Below are 11,087 nucleotides of genomic sequence, written 5' to 3'. Positions count from 1 at the left end.
AGTAAAATTAGTGTACTAGTAGATAAATGATTCCTGTATGGGGGGATTGAATACAGTGGACCTGCTTTTCGCCATAGTTTACCTGTTCTATCTTGTTTTGCTTTGCTAACACATCCTCTTATCAACCAGGTGCAGACTCATGATCATCCACTGTTATTTGACTGCTGCATTAACCGGCTGACCCTCCTCCACCACCTCCTCCTTTTATTGACTGATCACTCAGGGCTGGGCGTAGCATTACTGATCAGAAAGTTTCACCCCGGAAGCAACAGGTATATTTCACTCAGACAGAGGGAGAAGGCATGGTGGAGAATAGCACAGGAGCTGCAGCCTTTACTGTTTGCTAATTCCCTCCAGATTGGATACACACAAGGTAACCCCTTCCTTGGAGGTGGCTCTGAAGGATGGCTGTGTCACAGGAGGTTGTGTTGAATTTCTTGCTGGAGCAGGGAGGGAGTGTGAGAAATTCTGACCTGCTCAGGAGGTTTAAATCTGTGGTGGATGTGTCAGATCCTCAGCAAAAAGCCAGCAATAGAGAAGCCTTTAAGAGGTTTGTCAATAATATAGCAGTGGTGAAGGATGTTGAAGGAGTAAAGGTGGTTGTGCTAAGGAAGAGATTTTCTCACTTGTTAAAGGAGAAGGAGCAAGTTGTATCAGGTGAGAGAGAACCTAGGAATGCAAGTGGTCAGTTTTTACCTGCAAGCGAAGGTGACTTTAACCAAAATGAAATTAGAGACATTGTACCCAGCAGTCAGCGAAGAAGCTCTTCCCAGTTGGATTTAGCTGGGGATCAAGATAACTTACAAGTTGAAGGCAAGTTACGAGATATTGTAATACTGCCAAAGGGTGAGGATGTTGATGATGATGGTGGCAGTAGTGTGGGTTTGGCTTATGCACCTAGTAACTCAACCGAAGAGAAGGGATCTATATCTTCTGATGAGATCGAGGACAATGAGAATAAAAGAATATCTGTCATTGATATTGCATCCCGAATTGAAACCACAGGACCTGCACCTGTTCCAAAACAGTGGGCAAGTGGGGAGATAAACAAGGGTCCAGCACAAAAGCCTTTCATGCTGCCCCTAAGGTATGCACCACAATCATTTGATGGCACAGAGGACCAAGAGGAAAATATTTCTAAGCCACCAAGTTTTGAAAATATATTAGCTGATGGACTAGTACATCCTGTACAACCCAGGTCACCCCATATCAGCAGAAGAATTTTAGATGACACCGGGTCAAAATCCCCTCACACAAAGAGGTCATCCAAACTGGCAAAGGTGAACGAGGAGAACAAGTACTCTGATGTGGTCCCTCTGGATTCATCTGAACATGCTTGGCTGGTCAGTTCCACAGGTGGCCGCTGGAATCATATTCTGCTTGGTCTCCTAATTAATGACTATGAACTGGCTGAGAAGAGAGACTTCATATGTGGGTTTACAGCTCTGCATTGGGCAGTCAAAAGTGGGAACACTGAAATGATCAAAATATTATTTGAAATGGCAAGAAAAGGTGGCCTCAACCTCAATGTGAATGTTAAGTCCTTTGGTGGTTATACACCACTACATATAGCAGCTATACATGACCACAAGGAAGTTATAATAATGCTTGTAAGGGATTACAATGCTAAAGTACACATTCGAGATCACAGTGGGAGAAAGCCCTACCAATATTTAAAGCAGGGATCTTCAATGAAGGTCATGTGTCTTTTAAATGATCCTCGTGCACTGAACACAGAACAAACCTTTACCACCAAAAGGAACTCAAAAGTTGCTACCTCATTACTGGGAACCACCAGTGCCCTGCTCGGTGTGCTTTCCGATGACATTCCTTTCCATGATTTGGCAAAAGGTCTCAAAAAGCCTGTCTCCTTTAATAAATTTTTCACTGCACCCACAGGTCAGAAAAAGAAACTCAAACCGAGAGGTAGCTGTCCATCAATTGCCTCTCTAACTGAAGAAGTTGAAGAGGAGGTTACGGAGCCAGTGGGAAAGCGTAGACCAACTTCTGACTTTTTTAGTTAATATTGAAGCTATTTCTTTTTCTTTCTTTCTTTCTTTCTTTCTTTCTTTCTTTCCTTTTTTTTTTTTTTTTTGTTTGCGAACTGTCTTTATGTTTTCATGGTGTCTGTCTCTATATTAGTTAGCATTGGAATCCAAATACTTCAATGAATCATGTAACGTTTCCTCCTAAACCTGTATCTACTACTGTGCACTAGGGTGTGAATTGTAGGGAAATCCGAGTAAATCTGACATTTTAGGCCAAAAGTGCAAACATGGCCGACAAAAAGATTTTCTTTCCAAATTTACTAATTTGGCCTACAATTTGATGTGCATTGTGGACAATTCATATTTTAGTGAATAACCTTAAGTAATGCTTCCATGTGTTGATTTACATTGATTACTATGTATGTATTCCTTCCTGTTTTCTAAGATAACTAATCTGACTCCTGAGGATGTTTGCCATTTGCATTTTACCTTCTATGATTAATGCTAAAGGTTGAACGTTGGTTGGGGGGGAGCGTGGGTGGGCAACACAAAAAGTGACAATCTTATGCTATAATATATAGCTATGAAGCTCTGTGAAAAATGTTTTTGGTTTCCGATCAAAACCAAGTGTAATGATCACCAATGGAATGTGCCTGCTGGTTTTAATGGTGATTGTCCCATTTTTCATATCACAGCACATTTATAAATCATCCTCTTTTGTCATGAAAATACATTTTTCACTAAACTCTTAATTGTGTCAAACTAAAATCAGAATTACAAAATTTTGTGAAAAAAGCTCTTATTCTGAAACTGGGCCATAGACACAGCTTGGCAATTTTTGGCCAAGTTTTATCATTCTGATTTCAGTGTGCTCCAATTCTTAAATTGGCATATTAAAATACTTTTGTGAGAAAGTGCCTTCTGTGGGGAAAACAAAAATGTTCGTAATAAATAAAACACTTAAGGTTTCATGTGTGCTCAGTGTTTTGTAATTCAAATGTAGGAAATATTATTTTCTCTAGTTTGCTTGTTTTTTTTCCCCCATTCATTTATTTTCAATCAGTTTGGTTGCACTAATAATGTCTGCATGTAGATTAAAAGTTGCATAACAAAGTCTTTCAGATTCACTGATAACTACCAAATCAATGCTGTGATGGCTAAACTTGGCAGTGTAGATGTTGGTGAACTACAACTAGCCTTAGAGGAGACCTGTCACTTTCCAGGATATGTTGATATGAATTATTTTGTTTACTTATGACATATAATTAGCAAATATGTTTGCATGAGGTCTGAAAAATAAATTTAAATATAGAAATTTGGACATCTCTCTTGAAACTGGGTGCCTCCATCTTGGCTCCATGTCAACCATCATTATAGATCTTGCCCTTTCTGTCAACATAGTAAGTGGAAGAAGATAAAATTTGCATTGTGTGCCCTGACTGTGCCAAATAGGTGGTCATTTGCTAAATGTCTAGAATATATTTAAAAGAAAAGTGAGAATCAATTAAAATGTTAACAGAAGTTATGGGTGACTTCAATGTTTTAGTCCATGGTGAATTTTGCACAAAATCCAATTTTAATGCATATAATTAATCTTTTCAAAACTAGACATTAATATACAGATATTTCTTAAAGTAGCCCTGTCACCATCTGCAGTGACCCCCAAAGGTGGTGATTTGTCACTTGGTGTCTGGTTGCAACAAGGTGCTGTTATACTTACATGAATCTATCCCTCACAGCCGACACCATGCTCTTCCTGCCAATTCTTTTTAGCTCCTGGTGCCTCGGCTGCCAAAAGCCAACGCCTGCATTGTACTCTTGGTGCATGTGCAAGACTACAACACTAAGTCTATGGAGGACCCCGCAAGACCCACTTAGTCAGAGCTTTCATTGAAATTCCAACACAGTCAATGTGAGTATTTCATAAAAATGTCATCTTTATGACCTACTCAATTTGGAAGGGGGTGTTGACAGTGTTGCTTTAACCCCTTAAGGACACGTGACATGTCATGATTCCCTTTTATTCCAGAAGTTTGGTCCTTAGGGGGTTAAAGGGATCCTATAGTACCAGGAAAACAAAAGTTTTTTTCCTGGCACTAGAGGGTTAATAGCCCCCCTCCCACAGGGCTGAAGGGGTTAAAACCCCTTCAGGCACTTACCTGAATCCAGCGCTGATGTTTTTCGGCGCTGGGCCAGGCTCCGCCCACGCATCGGGAGAGACCTAATGGCGGCAATGGCCGCACACTCATTAGACCTCCCCACAGGAAAGCATTATTCAATGCTTTCCTATGGGGAAAATCTGACGCTGGTGGTCTGTGAGGATGTTCAGTGTCCGATAATGGATGAAAAGTCAGTTTTGATTCCGGAAGCCCTCTATTGGCTGTCTGGCAGACAGCCACTGGGGGCAGACTTAGAGCTGCAATGTAAACATTGCAGTTCGCTGGAACTGCAGTGTTTAGCATTGCAGCACCAAGTGCAAAAGGGACACAGCATCCAGACTACTTAAATTAGCTGAAGTGGTCTGGGTGCCTACAGTTTCCCTTTAAGCTGATGAAGATCCACTTCTTTTTGCCCAGCACATCTTAGTGCTACACAATAACTAAACAAATGTGTTTCATAGAGAAACATGGAGGATAAACCTACACTCCAAAGCTTCTCAAAGAGATGAGTGGTTTTATTGCGATTTAGAGATTCATATAAAATCTTTAGGGCTGTGTTAGTGTTTTAAGTATTTTTTGTGTCTATTAAATTGGTGATTTGCCTTCTAATGCTATTGTGAACTAAAACTCTTAGCAAAACATAAAAGATGTTTTTCTTTTATGTTTTACAATTGTTTAGGGTTACACCCTCATCTGTTCCCTTAGATTTTTGGACATTTATCATTTGGCCAACCCCCTCCTCGTTTTACTCATTAAAACTCTTAGCAGTTTCAGCCAACCACTGGATAAGATTGACTTGTTATATTCCACATAAGCTGTTAATCAAGTTGTCGCCTTACTATCCTACCATGGGCAATGCCAGATAACTGCTTCCATGTAATATACAGCATTCATATGCTGCAGGAGTGAAATCTATTTACTAATTAAGGGAGAAGTCTATATGGAGTTCTAAATAGAATGCTGTATACTACAGGGCAGCACATTCATGATTCACACCAGCATGAAGAAGTGACACATGACATGTGTGGCATGTCCTAATTCCCTTTTATTCCAGAAGTTTGGTCCTTAAGGGGTTAAACATGGTTCAGCTGGCTTCTCAAACTGTAAATCTGCTCAATAGTGTAGGAATTCTACATCATCCATGAGCAAAACCCGTCTTTCATAATTCCACAGACACCAACAGTTTATCCAGTGATTAGAGCTCTTGAAAAACTGCTTTTGTTAAAGGACCTTATTTAACTCAACTGGAGTTTCTTCTTACTGAAGAAGGTAATCTGTGTTGATTACACACACCTGTCCAAGCAGAAAGAAAATGGTCAGTTTTGCCATGATCACTTCTGTTCCTGTTATCTTCTTGACAGGAATCGTTGTAATTGCAGACATGACTATAATTAGGGGGGCAATCCACTGCCCAAATACAAAATATTTAGTAGATAGACCCACTATGTATGCATCTTCTCATTGGGGGTCTAAAAACAGCTTGCAAAAGATGCAAACAAGATCGTCCCCAGGTCAGACTTTCTATGACTGTCCAATCACAGACTTCCCAATGCAACTCAATGGGAAGTCTGTGCAATGCAGATGCTCTGGGAAATTGCTGCCCCTTGAGTTTACATTCACCGCGCTAAACAACCACAAAGTAATGGGAATGGTTGTCTGATTGACAGCCAGGAGGGTGTAAAAAAGATCATTTATAGAAAGTGCCAATTTGTTTTGAAATCTGCACTATTTGTAAAATGAACAAAAGAAGACACACTCTTCACACATCAGCGAGCTAAAGTGCTTTAGGTTTGCAGCCCTTTAACCAGTATCAGACCAGGTGCTTACGCTTAGTTACTCATACCCATACAACATGCTATTTATCCCATTTTTCCTTTTGACTCACGGAGTGTTTCATATTTCTTGCACAATGTCAACACAACAAAAATAAATTCTACTTGGTTAATAACAATAGCTTAAATATAGAGCAGCAAGCAATGTTCTAGCAATGATTAAAATCCCTCAGAATAGAAAATTCATCAATATGTCATGGAAAATGGCAAAGCCTATATTAACCCTCTGTGCCCGGCAGAGCATTATTCACAGCACAAATAATGCCTACATACCACCTTAATGATTGGGTTCCCTTATCAGGCTTTCTTTCACTGTAACTTTCCAAAAACAATTGTGATTTATATATCAGTTCTCTTTTAATAGTATCTCTTAGTCAGTAGTCATTGTAAGACTTCTTCAACATGTTTCCCCAGAGGTATTGCACTGATAATATTGTAAACTTGAGTTGATAGATTATACCAGGATTAGGCAGCGTTTGGCTGCTGGCAAAGACTCATGGGATGTGTAGTCCATAACCTCTGGAGTGCCAAAGGCTGCCTACCCCTGCTCTACACTGTAGTGTTACAAAAACACTGAAAGGCGGCGAAATGAAAAATTCAACTTCTAAAATTAAACAGAAATGGAACAGTTGGAAGAACTTTGCAAATTTTAGTTTTCAATTCCCCCAAATTCCCTTTATAGTGAATAAACCCCACAGTGTGTTCAAAATCCATGAGCTGGCATTTGTTTAGAGCTAGCATCCTGCATTACTGGCACAGTGGGAACGGTTTTCGTTCCATTAGCTGGCATGGATCATCTCAACATGTAATTATATTAAATTTGCATATGAAAATTTTTCAGACAAACAAAGCCTTGAGTGAAACGCTTATTAAAGACTTCTAACAGCCTCCTCGGCAGCTGATATAATTATGTTGCAGCACATTTACATAAGCTTTACATGGAATCTAGTAAACACATGTAGTTTTCCTATGAGGTTGCACTTTTAAAATAAGTTGGGCAAAATAAATGGTTGTACAATATATATTAACCCCTATGTGATGTATATAATGCAACTACATCTATCTCTATATTGACTGAAATTTGTTTACCAAATACTAGACCAAAATGAACATCCAGTGCAGGTTGCCTTTTTGCTCTAAATATACTACCATAGATGATACCAATCTCAATTAAGTGGTCTAGGTGCCGTGTCCCCTTCCCCCTGTTTTAACCCTGCAAGTGAAAGCATTGCAATTCTACAGGATAGCAAAGTTTTCATTACATGCCTGTAGTGGTTGTCTCATCTCAGATAGCCACTAGAGGCACTTCTGCTGAAATCGCAAAGTAAGACTCTATTTCAATCAGATGGTCTCAGAGAGAGTGCACATGCACACTAGCCTCTGAATTCTTTGCTATGAGAAAGCACTGGATTGGTTGAGATCATTGATCTTGATGATCACAGCCAAGGAGGTGGAGCTTCCTGGTAGAGACTGGCACTGTGAAAGAGAAAAAGCAAGTAAAAGATGTTATTTTATTTATTTTTTTACTTCTAGCAGGTGGGGGCGAAACACCTACGTGGTCACCAGGGCTCTATACGTTGGAAATACACACTTGTCTTCCAATGTTATAGTGTTCCTTTAACTTTCTACAACTCCCAGAAACCCTTCATGAGTCCATATTGCAGTGGTTATAGAAAAATCTTATCCGTGCTATAGACTTATAGTGAAAATGTGTTACTTCCTGGTTGATGTCTGCTACACAGTTTTATAATAATTCAGGATTTTTGAATTTGTGTAGATGTTGCTTTAAAAGGGCACCATTTTGAAAATGTGTGTTTATATATATATATATATATATATATATATATATATATATATATATATATATATTTTATGGTTCCTAAAACATTATTCTCCTTTAAGTATGAATAAAACAAAATGGTTGCAACTAAAGAAAAATAACTCAATGGATTTAGTTTTTAGTCTTAATGTGGCTCACATGTTTTTCTGACATTTCATTTTCATGTGGAATTTCAGATGCCCTGTGCCTCTTCTTTGTGACCCCACATTTTTATTCTGTTACTGTTCACAGCATCCCCCAGCAAGTACATTTTTAGAATTTAAAAGGTCGATTTACAGACATGCCAATTGCAGTTTTTAAAATTTGATATTCATTTACTTGGTCCATGGTCACATTTTGGATAAAATGGCAGCTTCCAATTTCTCTTCACCCCCATCATGGCATACCATTTGCAAAGAAAGACCACTTCAGCTGTTTTTAGTAATTTCACTTGGCAATTTCATGACAAATTTCTGCTGAATTTAGCAGTCATTTATTTATCATTTTTAAATTGTATTTGATAGGCCTTTGATAGGTATTTGTATTCCGCTGCATCTTCCGACTACATGAATACCACAAATGTGTACCTTTGCCAAGTTTTTAAGGAATATAAGGGACATATCTAATTTTACATGTCTATTTACTTGCTTCCCAAGAAGAGCTCTGGCTTATATCAAACCATTTCTAAATGTATATAGAACTGTAAACTCTAACGTAGTGGATAGGTTGCTTAGTGTGCGTATGTGAGTTTATTTTTAGTTTGACTGCATTATGGGAAATACCTTGATAAATACATCGGGCTTCTTGTTTTTGCATGTGGTGATTTATCTAATCTGCAGTCACCCCACCCTTGGGTGCAACTTGGTGTGGTCCGGGTCTTGGTTCAGGATGCTGCTAGAATTACGGCATTCTCAGAACGAGTATGAGTAAGATAAGGTATTTTAAACTGTGTTACATTATTTGTGAATTATGTCATTCTCATACTTTGCAAAACTGTATGCTTGCCTGGACACAAAAATAAAAATAAAAAAATACTAGAAAAGGCAATTGCAATAGTTTATTGATCAACTGTAAACTGTGACAAATTGAAAACTAGCTAAAAGCAGCCAAAAATAGCCAAGATATGAATACAAGTTAAGGAATTTGCCTAAATCATTTGCCACAGTGGGAATAATTGAGAGTAATTTAGGCCACAATAGCTGAAATGGAAAAACTGGACAGATTGTGTTTTCATTTCTGTTCTGTTAACCTAAAATGTAAAATTCAATTAGATCTCCTAACATTCTAGATATTGCTGGGGAGGGGAGCTGAAGCCCTGATTGCGGGGACTTATCTACCTTGGAGGGGAGGGTGGACCCGTGCAGAGAGAACTTGCCGGTATTTCGGTTCAGGACTGCCCTTATGGGTGGGATCAGTCTGATATGCCTTGGAATAGGTTCTCTATATAATGGCACAAGTGAGCAAAAACTATTTTAAGACCTGAGTAGGGATTTGCCGAAGGGCAGCTCTAAGAAAGTCCACTCTTAGAGCGTTCTCATATTCTTTATTTGTTGCAATGCATTAACTTGGCTCTCCCCAAATTAAAAGGGTAATCCAGATGTGGACCCTGTGCTCACTGTACCTAGGGGAGTATCAACTACACCTTACTGAAGAGGCCCAAAAAAGGCCGAAACGATCGTCTAGGGTTGCTGTATCTTTCATGCGAGAGAACTTGACGACATTTCGGTTCTGAAATCCCCTTACAGGTTGGATCCATCTGACATGCTTCCGAATATGTTCTCTCTGTAATGGCACAAGTGAGCAAAAACAATTTTGAAACCTGAGCGGGGATTTAGCAAAGCTTTTGTCTGTACTCACAGTTCTGATCTGTTTTTGGTTTCCCCAAGTGACTTGGCAAAGGTGTTGGGGATCAGAATTATGCTATATTTCCCTCTATTAGCTAGCTAACATGGTGCACACATATGCCTCTCATTTGGGAGTTTGGTTTCAACAAATGCCGCTTTCCTCAGATGAATGAGAATGAACATAGGTGAGAGTGGAAGTCTCAGCGGTGTTCGGACCGTTGAGTGTCCGATAATAGTTCCATACACTCAACGACCAAACACCGCTGGAAGCGTTCGCCAAAACAAGGTGGCCGCCGCCTCATTTTCGTCCATACAAACGGCGGCCACACAGCCGACCATTTAGAACGTTAACGTGTTTGCGGTTTGTAGGTGTTAATGAGGTCAAGTGGGTCAACTAGCGGCACACAACTGTTGGTGGGTTGGGTGGGTCCATGTGTTCGGTATTTTATAATAATATCTAAGCGAGGCTATTTTAGGCTAAATGTTGCCATTACGAGTTCAATTTGCTACGATTAGGAGTCTCATGCAATCATTGTGCTGTTCTACTCTGTTTAGTACGTGCCTCAAAGTCAGTCTTTTTCTGATAATCTTTTCATGCTTTAAAACAGAAATGTACCTTTCTCTAGGTTTAAATTTATTTATTTATAAAATACTTTACCAGGATGGATACATTGAGATTTCTCTCGTTTTCAAGTATTCATATTACACATTTCTTATTTTGGTCATGCTTGTATGCAGCATTGATTATATAGAGTAACTGGTTTTGTTGTGGCATTTAAATTTCAGTATGATTTGAGTTATTATGGAAATGTTTTTTGTTCTACATCTCTTTTTCACTTTCTTCCATGGTGGTGAACCAGTTTTCCCTAAACTTGTAAAAGGTGCCAAGCTTTGGTTTTTTTTTTAACTAAAACCTTAAAAATCACGTGATTATAATATTTTAAAGGGACATTGCAATTGCCAAATCTTTAATGATTTTATGGCATTAACCCCTTCAAAGGATGCAAAAGAAACATTGTACTTTTTGCTGCAAATCTGCAGCGTCTGCAAGCTCCAGGAAATGCCTGATGTTTCTGTATGAATGTAACACTACTACTAGTAAGCAGAAATCTTCCAGAAGGAAAAAAAAAACCTCAGCTGTTCTGGCTGTGTAGGGCCCCCTAGTGGGCCTGAAACTTAATGGTGTCTTCTAATTGGACTGAAGTGTAAGCAGGAAATGTTGTTGCAGCATGGTGGGAGGGGCCTCCCCTTACCCTTTTTAAGAGCCTCATCCGTTTCCTGTCCTTCCATTTGATTCCTGCTGTCTCCAGAAGTAATATGGAAAGATCTAGTCTAGGTTCAGAGATTCCATCCGTCCTTCTTCACGGCACCCTGCAATGGAAGAACAAGAGATGAGTATTAGGATTTTTTCCCCAAATCCTCCTACTTCTGCAGTACCATCTGTG

At 39.2% G+C, this 11,087-nt stretch overlaps 1 protein-coding gene across 1 annotated transcript; it reads left to right on the top strand.

Annotated features, from left to right (window-relative positions):
- The first annotated feature begins 294 nt into the window (after positions 1–294).
- Positions 295–2,210, top strand: SOWAHA (sosondowah ankyrin repeat domain family member A). The gene has a single exon (XM_063445258.1). It carries the CDS (start codon positions 405–407, stop codon positions 2,022–2,024), a length of 1,620 nt encoding a protein of 539 aa, XP_063301328.1. The 5' UTR covers positions 295–404; the 3' UTR covers positions 2,025–2,210.
- The last annotated feature ends 8,877 nt before the right edge of the window (positions 2,211–11,087 follow it).

This window comes from Pelobates fuscus, chromosome 3, assembly GCF_036172605.1.
Source record: "Pelobates fuscus isolate aPelFus1 chromosome 3, aPelFus1.pri, whole genome shotgun sequence".
NCBI classification, from domain to species: domain Eukaryota; kingdom Metazoa; phylum Chordata; class Amphibia; order Anura; family Pelobatidae; genus Pelobates; species Pelobates fuscus.
The sequence above is the reverse complement of the archived record's forward strand: the minus strand, read 5'-3'. Positions and strand labels throughout refer to the sequence as shown.